The 26,542-nt window shown below is 44.6% G+C and overlaps 1 protein-coding gene across 7 annotated transcripts in view; it reads left to right on the forward strand.

Annotated features, from left to right (window-relative positions):
• LOC112227702 (vascular endothelial growth factor receptor 1-like) overlaps nucleotides 1-26,542 on the forward strand; it is a 116,574-nt gene that overhangs the window by 67,357 nt on the left and 22,675 nt on the right. For 5 of the 7 annotated variants that reach the window (XM_042308651.1, XM_042308652.1, XM_042308655.1 and 2 more), the window contains 9 exons: nucleotides 978-1,086; nucleotides 9,010-9,411; nucleotides 14,281-14,427; nucleotides 15,587-15,718; nucleotides 17,289-17,395; nucleotides 17,487-17,622; nucleotides 18,086-18,190; nucleotides 20,327-20,526; nucleotides 21,085-21,160. In XM_042308651.1, coding sequence (XP_042164585.1) covers nucleotides 978-1,086; nucleotides 9,010-9,411; nucleotides 14,281-14,427; nucleotides 15,587-15,718; nucleotides 17,289-17,395; nucleotides 17,487-17,622; nucleotides 18,086-18,190; nucleotides 20,327-20,526; nucleotides 21,085-21,160 — 1,414 coding nt within the window. The remainder of the gene's footprint in view (nucleotides 1-977; nucleotides 1,087-9,009; nucleotides 9,412-14,280; nucleotides 14,428-15,586; nucleotides 15,719-17,288; nucleotides 17,396-17,486; nucleotides 17,623-18,085; nucleotides 18,191-20,326; nucleotides 20,527-21,084; nucleotides 21,161-26,542) is intronic. The other 2 variants (XM_042308653.1, XR_006080285.1) reach the window with 2 other exon arrangements.

Below are 26,542 nucleotides of genomic sequence, written 5' to 3' on the forward strand. Positions count from 1 at the left end.
ACAGGATGCACGTGAGCTCAATTTAGAGTGTCATAGCAAAGGGTTTGAATAATTATGTAAATAAGGTATTTCTGTTTTTTATTTTTTATTAATTGTGCAAACATTTCTAAAAACCTGTTTTTGTGCTTCGTCATTGTGGGGTATTGTGTGTCATCAAGGTCATCAACCACCCGAGCCACGGCCTGTTCACCCCGCTACCACCTAGAAGGCGAACTCAGTGCAGGTTCATCAAAGCCGGGACCGAGAGACTGAAAAACAGCTGTTAAATAGCCATCACTAGCCAGCTACCACCCGGTTACTCATCCCTGCACCTTAGAGGCTGCTGCCCTATAGACAGAGACATGGAATCACTGGTCACTTTAATAATGGAACACTAGTCACTTTAATAAGGTTTACATACTGCTTTACTCATTTCATATGTATATACTGTATTCTATTCTACTGTATTTTAGTCAATGCCATTCCGACATTGTTCGTCCTAATGTTTATATATTTCTTAATTCTGCTCTTTTACTTGAAGATGTGTGTGTATTGTTGTGTACTGTTAGATACTACTGCGCTGTTGGAGCTAGGAACACAAGCATTTCACTACACCCGCAATAACATCTGCTACATATGTGTATGTGATCAATACAACTTGATTTTATTATATTCTTAGGTACAGGAACAATGGTGGGCATTTTGAAGCAAGTGGGGACAGCAGACTGGGATAGGGAGAGATTGACTATGTCTGTAAACACTCCAGCCAGCTGGTCTGTGCATATTCTGAGTACGCGGCTAGGGATGCTGTCTGATGGTAGTGTAGGGTAGGGTTAATGGAGAGTGTGTAACGTGTTTAGGTTCCCTGTGGTCTGGAGGTGGGCAGTAGGGCTGGTTCACATACCTCTATTGTCTTCTCAATGGAAAATGTCAAATGTGACCGTTGTTATTGGTGGCAGCAGAGGTAAAGTGTGTGTGTGTGTGTGTGTTTCCCACAGACCGTGGGGGTTTTGATGGTTGCTGAGGCGTTTGTGTCCGGCGTGTATCGCTGTATTGCCTCTAGTTCTGTGGGCAAGGATGAGCTGGACATGCCTTTCTATATAACAGGTACAGTACAATGACATCACACCACAGTCACAAAATCAAAACTACATCCTTCATTATGACTTGCAGTATAGTACTACCAGTATGTGCACCATTGAATACATTAGTGTATACAGAGGTAGGATCTTAATTTGATCACACTTTTGTTGCCGAAACTTTCCTGCACTACAGGAAATGCAAACTTGTAGTGTATTCACGGTACTGTATAAAAAGGAAAATTATTCTACATTTTGTAATTTCCAGTTTATAATGTCAGACTTGATTTACCCTCACAAAAAATGTATCAACCCCTACAAAAAATGTCCATTCATAATAATTCACATTTCCTATTCCTGCGGATTATTTTTCTTCTGTTGCAAACTGTCTCAAATTAAGATCCTACATCTGTAGATGTGTCACAATGTAAAATCTATCAATGACTAACTATGTCTCACCCATCTCTCCCAGTCTCTTCCTCTTTCTCATTTAATTCACATCTCTTTCTCTTCCTCTTGTCCTTTGTTTCTCTCACTGTCTCAATTCCTCCCCCACTCTTTCTGAGTCACTGTGATGTCCATCTAAAATCAAACACATTGATGACTGCGTGTGTGGATTTTTGTGTGGATATACCAGTCAAAAGTTTGGACACATCTTCTCATTTAAGGGTTTTTCTTTATTTTTACTATTTTCTACATTGCAGAATAATAGTGAAAACATCAGAACTATAAAATAACAAATATTGAATCATGTACTAACCAAAAAAGTGTTAAACAAAACAACATCTATTTAATATTTGAAACTCTTCAAAGTAGCCACCCTCTGACTTGATAACAGCTTTGCATACTGTTGGCATTCTCTCAACCAGCTTCATGTGGTAGTCACCTGGAATTCATTTCAACAGGTGTGCCTTGTTAAAAGTTCATTTGTGGAATTTATTTCCTTCTTAAAGCCATCTCGGCTCCATCATTCATTGAATCAGATGGCTCATTTATCACAAAAACCCACTGATATTGCAACTACTTTAATCACTTTTTAATTGGAAAGATAAACAAACTTAGGGATGATATTCCAGCAACTAACGCTGACACTACACATCCAAGTATATCTGACCAAATTAGTAAAGACAAGAATTGTACTTTTGAATTCCATGGTCAGTGTGGAAGTGGTGAAAAAACTATTGTTGTCTATCAACAATGACAAGCCACTGGGGTCTGACAATCTGGATGGAAAATGTCTGAGGATAATAGCGGACAATATTGCCACTCCTATTTGCCACATGTTCAATCTAAGCCTACTAGAAAGTGTGTGCCCTCAGATCTGGAGGGAAGCTAAAGTCATTCCGCTACCCAAGAATAGTAAAGCCCACCTTACTGGCTCAAATAGCCGACCAAACAGCCTGTTACCAACCCTTAGTAAACTTCTGTAAAAATATGTGTTTGACCAGATACAATGCAATTTCACAGTAAACAAATTGGCAACAGACCTTCAGCACACATATGGGGATGGACACTCAACAAGCACGGCACTTACACAAATGATTGTTTATTGGCTGAGAGGAATTGATAAGAAAATGATTGTGAGGGCTGCCTTGTTAGACTTCAGGGCAGCTTTTGACATTATCGATCATTGTCTGCTGCTGGAAAAACATATGTGTTGTGGCTTTACACCCCCTGCTATAATGTGGATTAAGAGTTACTTGTCTGACAGAACACAGAGGGTGTTCTTTAATGGAAGCCTCTCAAACATAATCCAGTTAGAAGTAGGAATTCCCCAGGGTAGCTGTTTAGGCCCCTTGCTTTTTTTCAATCTTTCTAACGACATTCCACTGGCTTTGAGTTAGGCCAGTGTGTCTATGTATGCGGATGACTCAACACTATACACGTCAGCTACTACAGCAACTGAAATGACTGTAACACTTAACAAAGAGCTGCAGTTAGTTTTGGAATGGGTAGCAAGGAATAAGTTAGTCCTAAATATTTTCAAAACTAAAAGCATTGTATTTGGGACAAAACATTCACTAAACCTTAACCTCAACTACATATCTTAATGAATGATGTGGAAATTGAGCAAGTTGAGGTGACTAAACTGCTTGGAGTAACCCTGGATTGTAAACCGTCATGCTCAAAACATATTGACACAACTGTAGCTAAAATGGGGAGAAGTCTGTCCATGATAAAGCACTGCTCTGCCTTCTTAACAACACTATCAACAAGGCAGGTCCTACAGGCCCTGGTTTAGTCGCATCTGGACTACTGTTCAGTCGTGTGGTCAGGTGCCACAAACAGGGACTTGAGAAAATTGCAGTTGGCTCAGAACAGGGCAGCACGGCTGGCCCTTAAAAGTACACAGAGAGCTAACATTAATGACATTAATGACAATCTCTCATGGCTCAAAGTGGAATAGAGATTAACTTCCTCATTACTTGTTTTTGTAAGGGGTGTTGACAAGCTGAATGTACCAAGCTGTCTGTTTAAAATACTAGCACACAGTTCGGACACCCATGCATACCCCACAAGACATGCCAGCAGAGGTCTCTTCACAGTCTCCAAGTCCAGAACAGACTATGGGAGGCGCACAGTACTACATAGAGCCATGACTACATTAAACTCTAATCCACATCAGGTAACTGATGCAAGCAGTAAAATTAGATTTAAAAATAAGGTAAAAATACACCTTGTGGAACAGCGGGGACTGTGAGTAACATAAACAGAGGTACTGTCACATGCATATAAACACATGATAACATACACACTATACACACATGGATTTTGTGTTATAGATATGTGGTAGTGGAGTAGGGGCCTGAGGGCACACTTAGTGTGTTGTGAGTTCTGTAATGAATGTATTGTAATGTTTTTAAAATTGTATAACTGCCTTCATTTTGCCGGACCCCGGATCCATAATAAATACAAATGCAAATGCGTTTGAGCCAATCAGTTGTTTTGTGACAGGTTAGGGGTGCTATAGAGAAGATAGCCCTATTTGTTAAAAGACCAACTCCAAATTATGGCAAAAATAGCTCAAATAAGCAAAGAGAAACAACAGCCCATCATTACTTTACAGTTTTTTTCGATTGCTAAACGACAGTGGGCACAACTGGAGTCACATGTGCAAAACTCTAACTACAGTCTGCACTACCAACAGTCACCTGAGCTAAACAGTTCACATCACCTGCAAAACTCATTCCAAGCAACACAACTCTTAACACATGGCTCAAAACACGCTCAGTGCAGCCAAACACTATGCACAACCCTCACTGAGATAACACACACTGTCACTCAGAACACACTGAGAGTAAAAACACTAGCATCAAACACCAATACAGAAAATACAAACTCTTCATCTTTACAGTTTGAACAATTTCAGTGACTTCATACAAAGTAATATTTTCTTCAAAGAAAAGAGTGACATTCTTTCACATGATTTATTAAATTTTTTAGAACATAACAATTCTTTAAGGTAAATGAAAATTAGCAGTTTGCTTCAATAGTCTGTAGTAATTTACGGAATTACAGTAATGAAAAAAAAGAAACTAAAAGTACATATTGTAATTCGAACAAATAATTGAGGGGCTAATCCTGCCTCTCTCTAGCATCAGGCCACAGGTTTTCTTCAACATCACATCTAATGTTTTCTCTTGCCATGCACCTGGGGAAGAACCTTCTGGAGTGCCTTATCCATCCCTGGCAGTCCTCTGGACTCGTGTCCTCACATCCGGCACGCATGGCTTCCAAAAGAGACATTTGGTCATGTGGGTGGTGACCAAACACTTTCCACCTCCAGGCAGAGAAAAACTCCTCTATTGGGTTGAGGAAGGGTGAAAATGCAGGCAGGTACAAAACCATAAATCTGTGATGTGCTGCAAACCAATCTGTGACAGCTGCAGAGTGGTGAAAAGCAACGTTATCACAAACTATGACAAAACTTGGGGGTTTCTTACTGGCGCCCCTGTTCTGCTGGCACTAGCTGAGCATAGAGCTGTTCTAGGAAAGCTATAAGCCTTTCTGTGTTGTATGGGCCAATGAGTGGTGTGTTGAGAAGCAAACCATCATTGGCGATTGCAGCACACATGGTGATATTTCCCCCCTTTGGCCTGGAACCTCCACAGTGGCCCTTTGACCTATAACATTCCTTCCTCTGCGCCGTGTTTTGGCAAGGTTAAATCCAGCTTCATCGATAAATACAAATGAATGTGGTCTTTCCAGTGCTTCCACCTCCATTACTCTCTGAAAAACAGTAAGTGCACAGTTTTACTGTAGAAATGCTAGTGTTTTTTTTTTACTGTAAATATTTTGTATAGCTGTGTACGTAACCTCAGACGTCTTACCTGGACATATTGGTATCTTTGCTCTTTTACCCGTTCACTGTTTCTCTCGAACGGTACAGTGTATAACTGTTTCATTGTAACTTGGTGTTTCTTTAGGACTCGAGCAATAGTTGTTGTGCTGACAGAATTAACATTTTCAAATATATCATTATCAGCCAGCACTCTATCTTGAATCTCCCGCAGTTTTATTGCATTGTTGACAACAACCATGTCAACAATAGCATTTTCCTGCTCATCTGAAAATATTTTTCCTCTTCCCCCTGTTGGGTCCTGTTGTAAAAATATATTTTACAGTCAAACTTACTGTAATATATATCTGTGTAAATATTCTATAATTGCAATACAAAATAGATTCCTGTAATGTTTTCATTTACTGTAAGGATGTAACTCTCACCTGTTTGCATGATGGAAAATTCGCATTACAGATGCCACTGTGGATCTTTGCAGATTGGGTTGCACCCTCAACCCATCTCTCTCAATGAGAGACCATGGTTCACGACATGGTCTATAAGTGTAGCCCTTATTTCATCTGAAATAACAGCTCTTTGCCTTCTTTGTCTTCCTCCACGCATCCGCCCTCTCCCTGGCACCCTTCTCCCTCCACGAACCCATCTTCCTTGTTCCATTTCCAAAATGAGTCTTTCTGAGCTCTACCTATATATACTGTAATATGTGTGTGTGTTCACTAACAAGTCTAAAACAAGACACCTGCTTAGCCTTTCAGCTGAAATTGCAATCAGCAGTGTTTGAAAGGCACAAGGCTGAAATCTATTCCGTTTTGAATGTGTGGTTCACAGTTTTGACAGCAGTGTGTTAGCATTTGAACAAAGTGCTGTAAATCCACAGTGTTGTGCAGGTTGTGGTTAAAGTCATGGGATAAGTGTGTAGAGTTTTGAAAACTGTGTTCAAGCAATGAAAAACGAACTAGAGTTTGGTCCACATGAACTGCTGCTGTGCAGACTGTAGTTAGACTTTTGCACATGTGACTCCAGTTGTGTCCACTGTCGTTTAGCAATTGAAAAAAACTGTAAGACAAGGTCAGTCAATACAGAACATTCTTTTTTTACCCCTTTTTCTCCCCAATTTCGTGGTGTCCAATTGTTTTAGTAGCTACTATCTTGTCTCATCGCTACAACTCCCATACGAGCTCGGGAGAGACGAAGGTTGAAAGTCAAACCCAACCAAGCCGCACTGCTTCTTAACACAGCGCGCATCCAACCCGGAAGCCAGCCGCACCAATGTGTCAGAGAAAACACCGTGCACCTGGCAACCTTGGTTGGCGCGCACTGCGCTCGGCCCGGCCCGGCCCGCCACAGGAGTCGCTGATGCGCGATGAGACAAGGACATCCCTACCGGCCAAGCCCTCCCTAACCCGGACGATGCTAGGCCAATTGTGCGTCGCCCCACGGACCTCCCGGTCGCGGACGGTTACGACAGAGCCTGGGTGCAAACCCAGAGTCTCTGATGGCACAGCTGGCGCTGCAGTAACCACTGCGGCACCCGGGAGGCAATACAGAACATTTTAAGAAGTTTGAAAGTTTCTTCAAGTACAGTCGCAAAAACCATCAAGCGCTATGATGAAACTGGCTCTCATGAGGTCCGCCACAGGAAAGGAAGACCCAGAGTTACCTCTGCTGCAGAGGATAAGTTCATTGGAGCTACCAGCCTCAGAAATTGCAGCCCAAATAAATGCTTCACAGAGTTCAAGTAACCGACACATCTCAACATCAGCTGTTCAGAGGAGACTGCGTGAATCAGGCCTTCATGGTTGAATTGCTGCAAAGAAACCACTACTAAAGGATGCCAATAAGAAGAAGAGACTTGCTTGGGCCAAGAAACATGAGCAATGGACATTAGACCAGTGGAAATCTGTCTTTTGAGGAGTCCAAATTTGAGATTTTTGGTTCCAACCGCCATGGCTTTGTGAGATGCAGAGTAGGTGAACGGACGATCTCCGCGTGTGGTTCAACCCGTGAAGCATGGAGGAGGATGTGTGATGGTGTGGGGGTGCTTTGCTGGTGACACTGTCTGTGATTTATTTAGAATTCAAGGTACACTTAATCAGCGTGGCTACCACAGTATTCTGCAGTGATATGCCATCCCTTCTGGTTTGGGCTTAGAGGGACTATCATTTGTTTTTCAACAGGACAATGATCTAACACATCTCCAGGCTGTTTAAGGGCTATTTGACCAAGAAGGAGAGTGATGGAGTGCTGCATCAGATGACCTGGCCTCCACAATCACCCAACCACAACCCAATTGAGATGGTTTGGAATGAGTTAGACCGCGGAGTGAAGGAAAAGCAGCCAACAAGTGCTCAGCATATGTGGGAACTCCTTCAAGACTGTTGGAAAAGCATTCCGGGTGGCTACTTCGAAGAATCACTAATATGATATATTTTGATTACTACATGATTCCATATGTGTTATTTCATAGTTTTAATGTCTTCACTATTATTCTACAATGTAGAAAATAGTTTTTAAAAAATAAAGAAAAACACTTGAATGAGTAAGTGTGTCCAAACTTTTGACTGGTACTGTATGTCAATATGTTGCAATGGAGATAGGACAGAGTGGGTTGGCGCTTTATCCCCTGTGTGTGTGCTAGTGTGAGTTGGATCCTGTGTGTGTGTGCGTGAGTATGTGTTGTCTGCTGTGTATTTGTATTTGTGTCGCCCTGTGTGCGTGTGTGTGTTTGTGTTGTCCCCTGTGTATGTTACCCCTGTGTGTGTGTGTGTAATGTGTGTGTGTTGTCCCCTGTGTGTTTGTGTTGTCCCCCTGTGTGTCGCATTTGTGTGTGTGTATGTGTGTGTGTTGTCCCATGTGTGTGTTGTCCCCTGTGTGTGTGTTGTCCCCTGTGTGGGTGTATGTGTGTGTGTTGTCCTCTGTGTGTGTGTGTGTGAATGTGTGTTTTTGAGTGCAACAGGAACCTGGGGCTGTTATCGAGTCACTTCCCTGGGCCGCCAGGCCCTCTTTATTTCGGGAGACCTAGGGGTGTTCGGGAAAGATAAACACTATCTGCCATCAGGAAACCCTAGAGCCGTTTCCACAGGAAGTGTCAAATAGCTAAAGTAAATAAAAGGCCTTTTCACTGTATTTCTCTGGCTGCTTTTACCCACAATAGCTATTCAACATTGTCATCAAAGGTTAAGAAAATGGCGGCTTGGTCAACACTTGAGAGTAGGATTCAGATTCGTTGGAGGTCTAGTGAGATGGTGGGCAGGGAGGTTTGTTGTGGGGTTAAAAAGGTTATCAGAGCTGTTTGTATAGAGAGGTGTAGACCAGAGTGGCTTGAATAGGAACTGAATCTCTGCATCCCTCTCTCTCCCTTTCACTCTCTCTCCCTCCCTTCCCTCCTACCTTCCCTCCCTTTCCCTCTCTCCCTCTCTCCCTCCTTCCCTCCTACCTTACCTCCCTTTCTCTCCCTCCCTCCCTCCCTCCCTCCCTCCCTCCCTCCCTCCCTCCCTTTCCCTCCCTCCCTTCCCTCCCTCCCCTCTCTTTCCCTCTCTCCCTCCCTACCTCACATTCTCCCTCTCTATTTCCCTCTCTCCCTCCCTTCCCCCTCTCTCCCTCTCCTCTCTCCCCCTCCCTCTCTGTCTCCCCCCTCCCTCCCTCTCACAGACGTCCCAGGAGGCTTCAGTGTGAGTCAGGAGGATGAGCCAAGGGAGGGAGGAGACCTACACCTCACCTGCGTAGCCAATAAGCACCTGTACACCAATTTTTCATGGCAACGGGTGACTGACCCAGCAGAGGCCACACCCCCGACCCCCTCCCTGGGTGGTGAACTGTCCTCAGGAGAGGCCACACCCCCGACCCACTCCCTGGGTGGTGAACTGTCCTCAGGAGAGGCCACACTCCCGACCCCCTCCCTGGGTGGTGAACTGTCCTCAGGAGAGTTTTCTGACACTCTGAGTCTATTGCTTAGCAACCTGACGGCGGGGGATTCTGGAACCTACCGCTGCTCCGCCAATCACCTGCTGACGGGACAGAACACACATCTGGACACACAGGTGGACGTCACAGGTGAGCCCTCTGACCTCTCACACAGGACCACTCTGATCATCATCATCATTACCATCATCATTAACATCATCGTTACAATCATCATTACCATTACCACATCGTTACCATCATCATTATCATTTTCATCATCGTTACCATCATCATTTTCATCATCATTTTCATCATCGTTATCATTATCATTTTCATCATCATTACCATCATCATTTTCATCATCGTTATCATTATCATTTTCATCATCATTACCATCATCATTTTCATCATCGTTACCATCATCATTTTCATCATCGTTACCATCATCATCATAATTTTCATCATCGTTACCATCATCATCATCGTTTTCATCATCGTTACCATCATCATCATTTTCATCATCGTTACCATCATCATCATTTTCATCATCGTTACCATCATCATCATCATTTTCATCATCGTTACCATCATCATTTTCATCATCGTTACCATCATCATCATCATTTTCATCATCGTTACCATCATCATCGTTATCATCATCATTTTCATCATCGTTACCATCATAATTATCGTCGTCATTACCATCATCATTGTCATTACTATGACACATTCACTCATCCATGGACAAACAGGGTAATACTCATATCAACATACTCATAGACGTACTCACACCTGTAATTTCAACTCAGCAGAATTGCTTTGATGAATTTATTGGATTGGCGATGTCCCTTCACATTTTATGGGAATAACACCATTCCTTCAGCACCTGGTATGTACATAAACACTCACGTTCACACACAGTGATACACCTACACACACACAGTGATACACCTACACACACACAGTGATACACCTACACACACACAGTGATACACCTACACACACACAGTGATACACCTCTTTCTCTCTGTCCCAGTCTGCTCTCCTGCTCTCTTTCTCCCTGCCAGTCTGCTCTCCTGCTCTCTTTCTCCCTGTCCCAGTCTGCTCTCCTGCTCTCTTTCTCCCTGCCAGTCTGCTCTCCTACTCTCTTTCTCCCTGTCCCAGTCTGCTCCCCTGCTCTCTTTCTCCCTGTCCCAGTCTGCTCCCCTGCTCTCTCTCTCCCTGTCCAGTCTGCTCTCCTGCTCTCGTTCTCCCTGTCCCAGTCTGCTCCCCTGCTCTCTCTCTCCCTGTCCCAGTCTGCTCCCCTGCTCTCTCTCTCCCTCCCCTGTCCCAGTCTGCTCCCCTGCTCTCTTTCTCCCTGTCCCAGTCTGCTCCCCTGCTCTCTTGCTCCCTGTCCCAGTCTGCTCCCCTGCTCTCTTTCTCCCTGTCCCAGTCTGCTCCCCTGCTCTCTCCCTCTCCCTGTCCCAGTCTGCTCTCCTCCCTGTCCCAGTCTGCTCCCCTGCTCTCTCTCTCCCTGCCAGTCCCCTGCTCTCCCTGTGTCTGCTCCCCTGCTCTCTCCCTGCCTGTCTGCTCCCCTGCTCTCTTTCTCCCTGTCCCAGTCTGCTCCCCTGCTCTCTTCTCCCTGTCCCAGTCTGCTCTCCTGCTTCTCCCTGTCCCAGTCTCCCTGCCAGTCTGCTCCCTGCTCTCTCTCTCCCTGTCCCTCTCCCCTGCTCCCTGTCCCGTTCTCCCCTGCCTGTCTGCTCCCTGTCCCAGTCTGCTCCCCTCTCTGTCCCAGTTCTCCCTGTCCCCCAGTCGGCTCCCCTGCTCTCTGTTCTCCCTGCCAGTCTGCTCTCCTGCTCTGCTCGTTCTCCCTGCCTGTCTGCTCCCCTGTCCCAGTCTGCTCTTTCTCCCTGTCCCAGTCTGCTCCCCTGCTCTCTGTCTGCTCCCCTCTCCCTGTCCCAGTCTGCTCTCCCCTGCTCTCTTTCTCCCTGTCCCAGTCTGCTCCCCTGCTCTCTCTCTCCCTGTCCCAGTCTGCTCTCCTGCTCTCTCTCTCCCTGTCTCCCCTCTCTCTCTCCCTGTCCCAGTCTGCTCCCTGCTCTCTTTCTCCCTGTCCCAGTCTGTCCCCTGCTCTCCCCTCTCCCTGTCCCCTGCTCCCCTGCTCTCTCTCCCTGTCCCAGTCTGCTCCCCTGCTCTCTCTCTCCCTGTCCCAGTCTGCTCCCCTGCTCTCTCTCTCCCTGTCCCAGTCTGCTCCCCTGTCCCTGTCCCAGTCTGCTCCCCTGCTCTCTCTCCTGTCCCAGTCTGTCCCTGTCTGCTCCCCTGCTCTCTCTCTCCCTGTCCCAGTCTGCTCCCCTGCTCTCTCTCTCCCTGTACCTCTTTCTTTCACATGGGAATGCTCCCTCGTCAGGAGGAAGAGGACACAATGGCACTTCCCACAATGCCACATTTACAGGCCCCTTCACAGGGCCAGAGGAACAATCAGCCAATCAGACACTGTCAAACCATGGACTCACAGACAATCATCAATTGTTCTGCTGGAGGAAGATATGGGAAACAACAATCAGTCCCACATTACTTAAGTCCCTTTTATTCATTTATTTTACTGCTGCTGCTCACCATACCTCAACGCATAAACTTCCTCTCAAAGACCCCCATGGGCTTTTAACTAGAGAGAGACAGCGAGGGGGGGGGTCATCCAATTGTAGTCTTTGTCGTCTAGGTGGTGAGTCATGTTTCAAATTGAGGGGTTTTAAGGTTACTACTACAAACCCAAGAGGAACCCAGGTCAGCTGAAACACACACACATACACACACACAGAAATGTGTCACTAACACACACATTGTGGTCAGAGCGTGGCAGGGGTCCAGGGAAGGATGTCAAATATCCCTGCGTTCGATTTGTAGAGAAAGAAAAGGAAAAACACTAATTCTATTCATGGGCCTACTGTATGACTATTCATGGTCCTACTGTATGACTATTCATGGGTCTACTGTATGACTATTCATGGTCCTACTGTATGACTATTCATGGGCCTACTGTATGACTATTCATGGGCCTACTGTATGACTATTCATGGGCCTACTGTATGACTATTCATGGGCCTACTGTATGACTATTCATGGGCCTACTGTATGACTATTCATGGGCCTACTGTGTGACTATTCATGGGCCTACTGTGTGACTATTCATGGACCTACTGTATGACTATTTATGGGCCTACATGGGTTTATGACTATTCATGGGCCTACTGTATGACTATTCATGGGCCTATTCTGGGCCTATGACTATTCATGGGCCTACTGTATGACTATTCATGGACCTACTGTATGACTATTCATGGGCCTACTGTATGACTATTCATGACTATTCACTATTCATGGGCCTACTGTATGACTATTCATGGGCCTACTGTATGACTATTCATGGGCCTACTGTATGACTATTCATGGGCCTACTGTATGACTATTCATGGGCCTACTGTATGACTATTCATGGGCCTACTGTATGACTATTCATGGACCTACTCTATGACTGTTCATGGGCCTACTGTATGACTATTCATGGACCTGCTCTATGACTGTTCATGGGCCTACTGTATGACTATTCATGGGCCTACTGTATGACTATTCATGGGCCTACTGTATGACTATTCATGGGCCTACTGTATGACTATTCATGGGCCTACTGTATGACTATTCATGGGCCTACTGTATGACTATTCATGGGCCTACTGTATGACTATTCATGGGCCTACTGTATGACTATTCATGGGCCTACTGTATGACTATTCATGGGCCTACTGTGTGACTATTCATGGGCCTACTGTATGACTATTCATGGGCCTACTGTATGACTATTCATGGACCTACTGTATGACTGTTCATGGTCCTACTGTATGACTATTCATGGGCCTACTGTATGACTATTCATGGGCCTACTGTGTGACTATTCATGGGCCTACTGTGTGACTATTCATGGACATACTGTATGACTATTCATGGGCCTACTGTGTGACTATTCATGGGCCTACTGTATGACTATTCATGGGCCTACTGTATGACTATTCATGGGCCTACTGTGTGACTTCATGGGCCTACTGTATGACTATTCATGGGCCTACTGTATGACTATTCATGGACCTACTGTATGACTGTTCATGGGCCTACTGTATGACTATTCATGGGCCTACTGTATGACTATTCATGGACCTACTGTATGACTGTTCATGGGCCTACTGTATGACTATTCATGGGCCTACTGTATGACTATTCATGGACCTACTCTATGACTGTTCATGGGCCTACTGTATGACTATTCATGGGCCTACTGTATGACTATTCATGGGCCTACTGTATGACTATTCATGGGCCTACTGTATGACTATTCATGGGCCTACTGTATGACTGTTCATGGGCCTACTGTATGACTATTCATGGGCCTACTGTATAACTATTCATGGGCCTACTGTATGACTATTCATGGGCCTACTGTATGACTATTCATGGGCCTACTGTATGACTATTCATGGGCCTACTGTATGACTATTCATGGACCTACTCTATGACTGTTCATGGGCCTACTGTATGACTATTCATGGACCTACTCTATGACTGTTCATGGGCCTACTGTATGACTATTCATGGGCCTACTGTATGACTATTCATGGGCCTACTGTATGACTATTCATGGGCCTACTGTATGACTATTCATGGACCTACTGTATGACTATTCGTGGGTCTACTGTATGACTATTCATGGGCCTACTGTATGACTATTCATGGACCTACTGTATGACTATTCATGGGCCTACTGTATGACTATTCATGGGCCTTCTGTATAGACTTATGACTCATCTGTTCTGTTCTCTTGACATTGAAGTAACTCAATATTTTGTGATACACACACGCGCACACACACCCGTGCACACACACACACACACAATCACACACAAACGCTCGCTCGCACACACACAACACACACATCTCTCTCTCATACATGCACACCTAATCACACACACACTCATGGTGTGTGTTTTCCCACAGTACTGGAGGCTCCGGTGCTGTTACAGAATCTGTCTGACTGCAGCGTGAACATCAGCAGCTCAGTGACACTCAGCTGCCGCGCCCACGGAGTGCCACGCCCATTCATCACATGGTACAAGGACCAACACACACTGCTTCAGGGATCAGGTGGGAGGCACAGTGATCTTATATCCCGTCTCAACTATACTGAACAAAAATATAAACGCAACATGTAACAATTTCAACGATTTTGCTGAGATTACAGTTCATAAGGAAATCAGTCAATTGAAATAAATTCATTAGGCCCTAATCTATAGCCCACCCGCTGGGGAGCCAGGTCCAGCCAATCAGAATGAGTTTATCTCCACAAAACGTCTTTATTAGAGACAGAAGTACTCCTCAGCTGTCCGAGTGGCTGGTCTCAGACAATCCTGCAGGTGAAGAAGCCAGATGTGGAGGTCATGGGCGTACTGCCAAATGGACGTACTGACAAATTCTCTAAAACAACATTGGAAGCGGCTTATGGTAGAGAAATTAACATCTCTGGCAACAGCTCTGGTGAACATTCCTGTAGTCAGCATACCAATTGCACACTCCCTCAAAACTTGAGACATCTGTGGCATCGTGTTGTGTGACAAAACAGCACATTTTTACCTTTGATTGTCCCGAGAACCATGTGCACCTGTGTAATGATCATGCTGTTTAATCAGCTTATTGATATGCCACACCTGTCAGGTGGATGGATTATTTTGGCAAAGGAGAAACGCTCACTAACAAGGATATAAACACATTTGTGCCCAAAATTTGAGAGAATTAAAAAAAAAACTTTATTTAACTAGGCAGGTCAGTTAAGAACAAATTCTTATTTTCAATGATGGCCTAGGAACAGTGGGTTAACTGCCTGTTCAGGGGCAGAATGACAGATTTGTACCTTGTCAGCTCAGGGGTTTGAACTTGCAACCTTCCAGTTTCTAGTCCAACGCTCTAACCACTAGGCTACCCTGCCGCTTGTTGTGCGTATGGAACATTTCTGAGATCTTTAATTTCAGCTCTTGAAACATGGGAACAACACTTTTACGTGTTGTGTTTATATTTTTGTTCACTATATATATGGGAATATTACAACAGTGAAAGTTGAGTTGCTTGGTGACTTGGAGTGTCAATAGTCTAAAATGACTTCCTCTTTCTCACTTCACCTGCACTGATCTGAATAAATCAGAATAAAGACAGGAAGATGAGAGAGGAATCCTCTTCAAACTGTTGAGAATGAGACTCCTGAAGTTGGTGTTGGGAATTGACTGTGACACGTTCTGTTTCTCATGTGCAGGTATCGTCATAGCACAAGGAGGCGAGAACCTCCACATTGACCGAATCACAGTGGAGGACCAGGGTCTGTACACCTGCCAGGCAACCAATGAGAGAGGCTCTGTTGAGAGCTCCGCCTACATCTGGGTTCACAGTAAGGATCCATTGACCAATAGTAACTGTGGAATACACTCAACTCTCTCTCCTCTCTCGTTCTATAACCATCCAAGATGGGTGTCTTCCATATTTGGTCATGTTGGTGCCTGTGGATAAACACTCTTGTGATAGCCGAGATGTGGGTGTTAAAGGGTACCAATGACAACCAATTAGATTATCAACCTTATACATATAACAGTCATCTAATCATGATCTACTATAACAAGGGTGAAGAGTAAAGCCTCAGCTAATGGGGTCAGTTGTAAAGACAAAACGAGACACTGCTTTAGATAGTGCTGCTATCCTTATACGTCTTGATTGATTTTCCCTTCTTTAGAGAGTCTTTGGTGCGTGAGCCAGTCCTTTCTAGTAGAGGCTGGACTACAGTGTAAGTCACCCCTGTTTGGAGGACCCACTCACTGAGTAGCAGCTAGCAGAAGCTCCCTAGCCTGACCATGGAGAGGAGTGGCTCAGTGTTGTTCTGTTCTGATAAGTCAGGAAGGAAGCTGTCTCCCTTTTTAATTTCCCTCGGAAGCCCCACTCTGCTGCCCCGTAAACTGAGGCTATTTCTATATCTTCAGAAGCCCCACTCTGCTGCCCCGTAAACTGAGGCTATTTCTATATCTTCTGAAAAACACCAAGATGAATGAGGAAGATGGCTGTTTGTGTTTGAGCCTGTTGGGTCGTTTCCACCCTGATCAGAGGCTGGGACAGACAGGGAGCGACAGAGGGACAGTGAGAGAACAGCGCCCTCATGTGGGAAGGTGGAGAACTGCAGCGCATGAGTGAAATAAATGTCAGATAAGTGATTTTACTTGAAGTGAGGGAGGAGAGAATAAGTATTCCTGAGAGGGCCTTGTTCATCTCTGTGCTTCTATTTCTATAGTTTAAAATGTGTAAAACCTCAGATTAATTTCAATCATGCTCTCTTCTCTCTCCCTTACGTTGCAGAATTCTGCATGCAGAGTCTCAATTTGGTGTTTGTCCCATTTTGTGAATTCTTGGTTGGTGAGCGGACCCCAAACCTCACAACCATGAAGGGCAAAGGGGTTCTATAACTGATTCAAGTACTTTTAGCCAGATGCTAATTGGTATGTTGAATTTAATGTTCCTTTTGATGGCATAGAAGGCCCTTCTTGCCTTGTCTCTCAGATCGTTCACAGCTTTGTTGAAGTTACCTGTGGTGCTGATGTTTAGGCCGAGGTATGTATAGTTTTTTGTGTGCTCTAGGGAAACGGTGTCTAGATGTAATTTGGATTTGTGGTCCTGGCAACTGGACCTTTTTTGGAACACCGTTATTTTTGTCTTACTGAGATCTACTGTCAGGGCCCAGGTCTGTCAGGGCCCAGGTCTGTCAGGGCCCAGGTCTGTCAGGGCCCAGGTCTGTCAGGGCCCAGGTCTGTCAGGGCCCAGGTCTGTCAGGGCCCAGGTCTGTCAGGGCCCAGGTCTGACAGAATCTGTGCAGAAGATCTAGGTGCTGCTGTTGGCCCTCCTTGGTTGGGGACAGAAGCACCAGATCATCAGTAAACATTTGACTTCAGATTCTAGTCCTCTCTCTCTCTGTGTAGACTCATCAGGTGGCCTGTCTCTGGAGATCCCTACTCTCACCTGTACCTGTCTGGTGGCCACTCTCTTCTGGCTGCTTCTCACTCTCTTCATACGTAAACTCAAAAAGGTGAGACACAAATGGAGCAGACATGAGTGTATAAAATTGTGTAACTATCTGTCCTATTTTTGATGATTTCATATAAATCCATTTCTCTCAGCCAAACTCTTCGAGTGCCAAGGCTGAGTACCTTTCAATCATCCTGGACCCAGGGGAGGGGCCTCTGGAGGAGCAGTGTGATAGGCTACAGTACGACCCAGGCCAATGGGAGTTCCCCAGAGACCGCCTCAAACTGGGTATAACTTTACATAATTTGTTAGCGACCTGGTACACTGTGTAGTGATTGGTTACAGACCAAGCATAACGTTGGGAGAGAGGAGATGATTAAAATTAGTGATAGATATGATCACTTCCTCGTAACAATATTATCTGCATCAGAGATGACTGGGAGTGCCCCATGTAATCAGCGTTATCTGTGTTGTGCTAATCATGTCTGTCAAGGGTGGGAGCTGTGTTTACTGTAACTAATCAGGTCTGGCTAGGGTGGGATCTGAGTTTGACTCATCAGGGCTTGTTGGATATATAGTAAATGTCATTTTCATTTCTCAAGTTTTATGAACTGTCAGCTGGGATATCTAGGTGGTTCCCACCTGAAGCCTTTAGAAACAGTGTTCAACCACAACCCACCTCTGGGTTTCAACCCCACCAATTGAGAAACAAATAAGATTGTGTTTGAATTATCTCTCTGTGTCCTTCCAGAGAAACCTCTGGGCCGTGGGGCCTTTGGGAAAGTCATGCAGGCGTCTGCCTTTGGCATCGACAACTCTACAGGCTGCAGGACTGTGGCTGTCAAGATGCTCAAGGGTACCTGCTTTATTATGTTCACTATGTCTGAGTCATCTAACAACGTGACAAATGATGACCATTCAGAATAGAACAACTGAATACAATAGAACATGACTCTACCAGCATAATGCAATGTATTTATAATGTACTGTATTTATAATGTACTGTATTTTGAATGTGCTGTATTTATAATGTGCTATATTTATAATGTACTGTATTTATAATGTACCGTATTTATAGTATGATGTATTTATAATGTGCTGTATTTATAATGTACTGTATTTATAATTTACTGTATTTATAATGTGCTGTATTTATAATGTACTGTATTTATAATTTACTGTATTTATAATGTACCGTATTTATAGTGTGATGTATTTATAATGTGCTGTATTTATAATGTGCTGTATTTATAATGTGATGTATTTATAATGTGATGTATTTATAATTTACTGTATTTATAATGTACTGTATTTATAATTTACTGTATTTATAATGTGCTGTATTTATAATGTACTGTATTTATAATTTACTGTATTTATAATGTACCGTATTTATAGTGTGATGTATTTATAATGTGCTGTATTTATAATGTGCTGTATTTATAATGTGCTGTATTAATAATGCACTGTATTTATAGTGTGATGTATTTATAATGTACTGTATGTATAATGTACTGTATTTATAATTTATTGTATTTATAATGTACTGTATTTATAATGTGCTGTATTTATAATGTACTGTATTTATAATTTATTGTATTTATAATGTACTGTATTTATAATGTACTGTATTAATAATGTGCTGTATTTATAATGTACTGTCTTAATAATGTGCTATATTTATAATGTACTGTATTTTGAATGTACTGTATTTATAATGTACTGTATTTTGAATGTACTGTATTTATAATGTACTGTATTAAGAATGTGCTGTATTTCTAATGTGCTGTATTTATAATGTGCTGTATTTATAATGTACTGTATTTATAATGTGCTGTATTTATAATGTACTGTCTTAATAATGTACTGTATTTATAATGTGCTGTATTTATAATGTGCTGTATTTATAATGTACTGTATTTATAATGTACTGTATTTATAATGTGCTGTATTTATAATGTACTGTATTTATAATGTACTGTATTAATAATGTGCTGTATTTATAATTTACTGTATTTTGAATGTACTGTATTTTGAATGTGCTGTATTTATAATGTGCTGTAATTATAATGTACTGTATTTATAATGTGCTGTATTAATAATGTACTGTCTTAATAATGTGCTATATTTATAATGTACTGTATTTATAATGTGCTGTATTTATAATGTGCTGTATTTATAATGTACTGTATTTATAATGTGCTGTATTAATAATGTGCTGTATTTATAATGTGCTGTATTTATAATGTACTGTATTTATAATGTACTGTATTTATAATGTACTGTATTTATAATTTACTGTATTTATAATGTGCTGTATTTATAATGTACTGTATTTATAATTTTCTGTATTTATAATGTGCCGTATTTATAGTGTGATGTATTTATAATGTGCTGTATTTATAATGTGCTGTATTTATAATGTGCTGTATGAATAATGCACTGTATTTATAGTGTGATGTATTTATAATGTACTGTATGTATAATGTACTGTATTTATAATTTATTGTATTTATAATGTACTGTATTTATAATGTGCTGTATTTATAATGTGCTGTATTTATAATTTATTGTATTTATAATGTACTGTATTTATAATTTATTGTATTTATAATGTGCTGTATTTATAATGTACTGTATTTATAATGTACTGTATTTATAATGTACTGTATTAATAATGTGCTGTATTTATAAATACTGTATTTATAATTTACTGTATGTATAATGTACTGTATTTATAATTTATTGTATTAATAATGTGCTGTATTTATAATGTACTGTATGTATAATTTACTGTATTTATAATGTACTGTATTAATAATGTGCTGTATTAATAATGTGATGTATTAATAATGTGCCGTATTTATAGTGTACTGTATTTATAATGTGCTGTATTTATAATGTGCTGTATTTATAATGTGCTGTATTAATAATGTGCCGTATTTATAGTGTGATGTATTTATAATGTGCTGTGCTGTATGTTGTCCACCAGAGGGGGCTACTCCCAGTGACCACAAGGCTCTGATGACAGAACTGAAGATCCTGAACCACATCGGCCACCACCTGAATGTGGTCAACCTGCTGGGAGCTTGCACCAAGGCAGGGCCTCTCATGGTGATAGTGGAGTACTGTAGGTATGGAAACCTATCCACCTACCTGAAGAGCAAGAGAGACGTGTTCCTGCTCAACAAAGTGAGTTCTCCCTCTGTCCAGACGACAGACAGACAGATAGACAGACAGATAGACAGGCAGACAGACAGACAGAACCTTAACTTACAGACCTCAATGAGGTCAAGTTCCCATTGACATCCTGTCTATATATTTATGCTGTGAAGAGCATCATGAATGTCTTATTGTCACACTTACAGACGTTAAGATACTTATCTCACATTCAAGTCTCATTTCCTCTGACGGATACACAGAATGAGCGTCAAGCACTCAAACACATCACCAACTCACTTCTGCAATCAATTGATGTTCTGTCATCTGTAATAAGAGAGAGGGACTTTTTCCTTAATGTCAGAATATGTAGTTCTGAGGATTTAGTCCTGTATGATTGATGTTAATACTCATAGTTGAGTTGTAGTTGTAATGCGGTGTTTTGTGTCGTATAGTTTATGTGTAGTGGTGTAAACTAGAGACAAACACACTAAGTCCACTAACTAAATATAATAAATACAGAATATCCATATTGACCAGTAGCACTACCTGACCATATTAACCACAACTCATTCTCTCTCCCTGTGACAGGATGGGAAGAAGAGGTGTTTCGAGGAGAGAGAGGGCACAGAGGAGGGGGGTAAGAGAGAGAGGACAGAGGAGAGAGGTAAGAGAGAGAGGACAGAGGAGGGGGTAAGAGAGAGAGGACAGAGGAGAGGGGTAAGAGAGAGAGGACAGAGGAGGGGGTAGGAGAGAGAGGACAGAGGAGAGGGGTAAGAGAGAGAGGACAGAGGAGAGGGGTAAGAGAGAGAGGACAGAGGAGAGGGGTAAGAGAGAGAGGACAGAGGAGGGGGTAAGAGAGAGAGGACAGAGGAGGGGGTAAGAGAGAGAGGACAGAGGAGAGGGGTAAGAGAGAGAGGACAGAGGAGGGGGGTAAGAGAGAGAGGACAGAGGAGAGAGGTAAGAGAGAGAGGACAGAGGAGAGGGGTAAGAGAGAGAGGACAGAGGAGAGGGGTAAGAGAGAGAGGACAGAGGAGAGGGGTAAGAAAGAGAGGACAGAGGAGAGGGGCACGAGAGAGAGGACAGAGGAGAGGGGTAAGAGAGAGAGAACAGAGGAGAGGGGTAAGAGAGAGAGGACAGAGGAGGGGGTAAGAGAGAGAGAACAGAGGAGAGGGGTAAGAGAGAGAGAAAAGAGGAGAGGGGTAAGAGAGAGAGAAGAGAGGACATGGGTAAGAGAGAGAGGACAGAGGAGAGAGGTAAGAGAGAGAGAACAGAGGAGGTGGGTAAGAGAGAGAGAGAACAGAGGAGGGGGGGTAAGAGAGAGAGAACAGAGGAGAGGGGTAAGAGAGAGAGAACAGAGAGTGGTTAGAGAGAGAGAACAGAGGAGGGGGTAAGAGAGAGAGAACAGAGGAGAGGGGTAAGAGAGAGAGAGAACAGAGGAGAGGGGTAAGAGAGAGAGAACAGGGGAGAGGGATAAGAGAGAGAGAACAGAGAGGGGTAAGAGAGAGAGAACAGAGGAGAGGGGTAAGAGAGAGAGGACAGAGGAGGTGGGTAAGAGAGAGAGAACAGAGGAGAGGGGTAAGAGAGAGAGAACAGGGAGAGGGGTAAGAGAGAGAGAGAGGACAGAGGAGAGAGGTAAGAGAGAGAGAACAGAGGAGGTGGGTAAGAGAGAGAGAACAGGGAGAGAGGGGTAAGAGAGAGAGAGAGAACAGAGGAGAGAGGTAAGAGAGAGAGAACAGAGGAGATGGGTAAGAGAGAGAGAACAGGGGAGAGGGGTAAGAGAGAGAGAGGACAGAGGAGAGAGGTAAGAGAGAGAGAACAGAGGAGGTGGGTAAGAGACAGAGAGAACAGAGGAGAGGGGTAAGAGAGAGAGAACAGAGGAGGTGGGTAAGAGAGAGAGAACAGGGGAGAGGGGTAAGAGAGAGAGAGGACAGAGGAGAGAGGTAAGAGAGAGAGAACAGAGGAGGTGGGTAAGAGAGAGAGAACAGGGGAGAGGGGTAAGAGAGAGAGAGGACAGAGGAGAGAGGTAAGAGAGAGAGAACAGAGGAGGTGGGTAAGAGAGAGAGAACAGGGGAGAGAGGTAAGAGAGAGAGAACAGAGGAGAGGGGTAAGAGAGAGAGAACAGAGGAGAGGGGTAAGAGAGAGAGAGGACAGAGGAGAGAGGTAAGAGAGAGAACAGGGGTGAGGGGTAGGAGAGAGAGGACAGAGGAGGTGGGTAAGAGAGAGAGAACAGAGGAGAGGGGTAAGAGAGAGAGAGAACAGGGGAGAGGGGTAAGAGAGAGAACAGGGAGAGGGGTAAGAGAGAGAGAGGACAGAGGAGAGAGGTAAGAGAGAGAACAGAGGAGGGGGTAAGAGAGAGAGAACAGGGGAGAGGGGTAAGAGAGAGAGAGGACAGAGGAGAGAGGTAAGAGAGAGAGAACAGAGGAGGTGGGTAAGAGAGAGAACAGGGGAGAGGGGTAAGAGAGAGAGAGAACAGGGGAGAGGGGTAAGAGAGAGATAACAGAGGAGAGGGGTAAGAGAGAGAGAGAACAGGGGAAAGGGGTAAGAGAGAGAGAACAGAGGAGGGGTGGTAAGAGAGAGAGAACAGAGGAGGGGGTAAGAGAGAGAGAACAGAGGAGAGGGGTAAGAGAGAGAGAACAGAGGAAAGGGCAAGAGAGAGAGAACAGAGGAGATGGGTAAGAGATAGAGAGAGAACAGAGGAGAGGGTAAGAGAGAGAGAGAACAGAGGAGGGGCAAGAGAGAGAGAACAGGGGAGAGGGATAAGAGAGAGAGACAGAACAGAGGGGTAAGAGAGAGAGAACAGAGGTAAGAGAGAGAGAGAACAGAGGAGATGGGTAAGAGAGAGAGAACAGAGGAGATGGGTAAGAGAGAGAGAACAGAGGAGAGGGGTAAGAGAGAGAGGACAGAGGAGGTGGGTAAGAGAGAGAGGACAGAGGAGGTGGGTAAGAGAGTGAGGACAGAGGAGGTGGGTAAGAGAGAGAGAACAGGGGAGAGGGGTAAGAGAGAGAGGACAGAGGAGAGAGGTAAAGAGAGAGAACAGAGGAGAGTGGTAAGAGAGAGAGAACAGAGGAGAGGGGTAAGAGAGAGAGAACAGAGGAGAGGGTAAGAGAGAGACAACAGAGGAGAGGGGTAAGAGAGAGAGGACAGAGGAGAGAGGTAAGAGAGAGAGAACAGAGGAGAGGGGTAAGAGAGAGAGAGAGAGAACAGAGGAGAGGGGTAAGAGAACAGATGAGAGAGAGAGAACAGATGAGAGGGGTAGAGAGAAGAGAACAGAGGAGAGGTAGAGAGAGAGAACAGAGGAGAGGGGTAAGAGAGAGAGAGAGAGAGAACAGAGGAGAGGGCTAAGAGAGAGAGAACAGAGGAGGGGTAAGAGAGAGAACAGAGGAGAGGGGTAAGAGAGAGAGAGAACAGAGGAGAGGGGTAAGAGAGAGAGCACAGAGGAGAGGGGTAATAGAGAGTGAACAGGGGAGAGGGGTAAGAGAGAGAGAGAACAGAGGAGAGGGGTAAGAGAGAGAGAGAGAACAGAGGAGAGGGGTAAGAGAGAGAGAGAACAGAGGAGAGAGGTAAGAGAGAGAGAACAGAGGAGAGGGGTAAGAGAGAGAGAGAGAGAGAACAGAGGAGAGGGCTAAGAGAGAGAGAACAGAGGAGGGGTAAGAGAGAGAACAGAGGAGAGGGGTAAGAGAGAGAGAGAACAGAGGAGAGGGGTAAGAGAGAGAGCACAGAGGAGAGGGGTAAGAGAGAGAGAACAGAGAGGGGTAAAGAGAGAGAGAACAGATGAGAGGGGTAAGAGAGAGAGGACAGAGGAGAGGGGTAAGAGAGAGAGAACAGGGAGGGGGGTAAGAGAGAGAGAACAGAGGAAGGGGGTAAGAGAGAGAGAACAGAGGAGAGGGGTAAGAGAGAGAGAACAGAGGAGATGGGTAAGAGAGAGAGAACAGAGGAGAGGGGTAAGAGAGAGAGAACAGGGAGAGGGGTAAGAGAGAGAGAACAGAGGAGAGGGGTAAGAGAGAGAGAACAGAGGAAAGGGGTAAGAGAGAGAGAACAGAGGAGATGGGTAAGAGAGAGAGAACAGAGGAGAGGGGTAAGAGAGAGAGAACAGAGGAAAGGGGTAAAGAGAGAGAACAGAGGAGATGGGTAAGAGAGAGAGAGAGAACAGAGGAGAGGGGTAAAGAGAGAGAGAACAGAGGAGAGGGGGTAAGAGAGAGAGAACAGGAGAGGGATAAGAGAGAGAGAACAGAGAGGGGTAAGAGAGAGAGAACAGAGGAGAGGGGTAAGAGAGAGAGAACAGAGGAGAGGGTAAGAGAGAGAGAACAGGGGAGAGGGGTAAGAGAGAGAACAGAGAGTGGTAAGAGAGAGAGAACAGAGGAGGGGGGTAAGAGAGAGAGAACAGGGAGAGGGGTAAGAGAGAGGACAGAGGAGGGGGGGTAAAGAGAGAGGACAGAGGAGAGGGGTAAGAGAGAGAGGACAGAGGAGGGGGTAAGAGAGAGAGGACAGAGGAGGGGGTAAGAGAGAGAGGACAGAGGAGAGGGGTAAGAGAGAGAGGACAGAGGAGGGGGGTAAGAGAGAGAGGACAGAGGAGAGGGGTAAGAGAGAGAGAGGACAGAGGAGAGGGGTAAGAGAGAGAGGACAGAGGAGAGGGGTAGAGAGAGAGGACAGAGGAGAGGGGTAAGAGAGAGAGGACAGAGGAGAGAGGACAGAGGAGAGGGGTAAGAGAGAGAGAACAGAGGAGAGGGGTAAGAGAGAGGACAGAGGAGGGGGTAAGAGAGAGAGAACAGAGGAGAGGGTAAGAGAGAGAGAAAAGAGGAGAGGGGTAAGAGAGAGAGAAGAGAGGACATGGGTAAGAGAGAGAGGACAGAGGAGAGAGGATGAGAGAGAGAACAGAGGAGGTGGGTAAGAGAGAGAGAGAACAGAGGAGGGGGTAAGAGAGAGAGAACAGAGGAGAGGGGTAAGAGAGAAAGAACAGAGGAGAGGGGTAAGAGAGAGAGAGGACAGAGGAGAGGGGTAAGAGAGAGAGAACAGGGGAGAGGGGTAAGAGAGAGAGAGGACAGAGGAGAGGGGTAAGAGAGAAAGAACAGAGGAGAGGGGTAAGAGAGAGAGAGAACAGAGGAGAGGGGTAAGAGAGAGAGAACAGGGAGAGGGGTAAGAGAGAGAGAGGACAGAGGAGAGGGGTAAGAGAGAGAGAGGACAGAGGAGAGAGGTAAGAGAGAGAGAACAGAGGAGGGGGTAAGAGAGAAAGAACAGAGGAGAGGGGTAAGAGAGAGAGGACAGAGGAGAGAGGTAAGAGAGAGAGAACAGAGGAGGGGGGTAAGAGAGAAAGAACAGAGGAGAGGGGTAAGAGAGAGAGAGAACAGAGGAGAGGGGTAAGAGAGAGAGAACAGGGGAGAGGGATAAGAGGGAGAGAACAGAGAGGGGTAAGAGAGAGAGAACAGAGGAGAGGGGTAAGAGAGAGAGGACAGAGGAGGTGGGTAAGAGAGAGAGAACAGAGGAGAGGGGTAAGAGAGAGAGAACAGGGGAGAGGGGTAAGAGAGAGAGAGAGGTCAGAGGAGAGAGGTAAGAGAGAGAGAACAGAGGAGGTGGGTAAGAGAGAGAGAACAGGGGAGAGGGGTAAGAGAGAGAGAGAACAGAGGAGAGAGGTAAGAGAGAGAGAACAGAGGAGATGGGTAAGAGAGAGAGAACAGGGGAGAGGGGTAAGAGAGAGAGAGGACAGAGGAGAGAGGTAAGAGAGAGAGAACAGAGGAGGTGGGTAAGAGAGAGAGAACAGAGGAGAGGGGTAAGAGAGAGAGAACAGAGGAGGTGGGTAAGAGAGAGAGAACAGGGAGAGGGGTAAGAGAGAGAGAGGACAGAGGAGAGAGAGGTAAGAGAGAGAGAACAGAGGAGGTGGGTAAGAGAGAGAGAGAACAGGGGAGAGGGGTAGAGAGAGAGAGGACATAGGAGAGAGGTAAGAGAGAGAGAACAGAGGAGAGTGGGTAAGAGAGAGAGAACAGGGAGATGGGTAAGAGAGAGAGAACAGGAGAGAGGTAAGAGAGAGAGAACAGAGGAAAGGGGTAAGAGA

The sequence above is a fragment of the Oncorhynchus tshawytscha genome, linkage group LG29 (assembly GCF_018296145.1).
Source record: "Oncorhynchus tshawytscha isolate Ot180627B linkage group LG29, Otsh_v2.0, whole genome shotgun sequence".
In the NCBI taxonomy this organism is placed as follows: domain Eukaryota; kingdom Metazoa; phylum Chordata; class Actinopteri; order Salmoniformes; family Salmonidae; genus Oncorhynchus; species Oncorhynchus tshawytscha.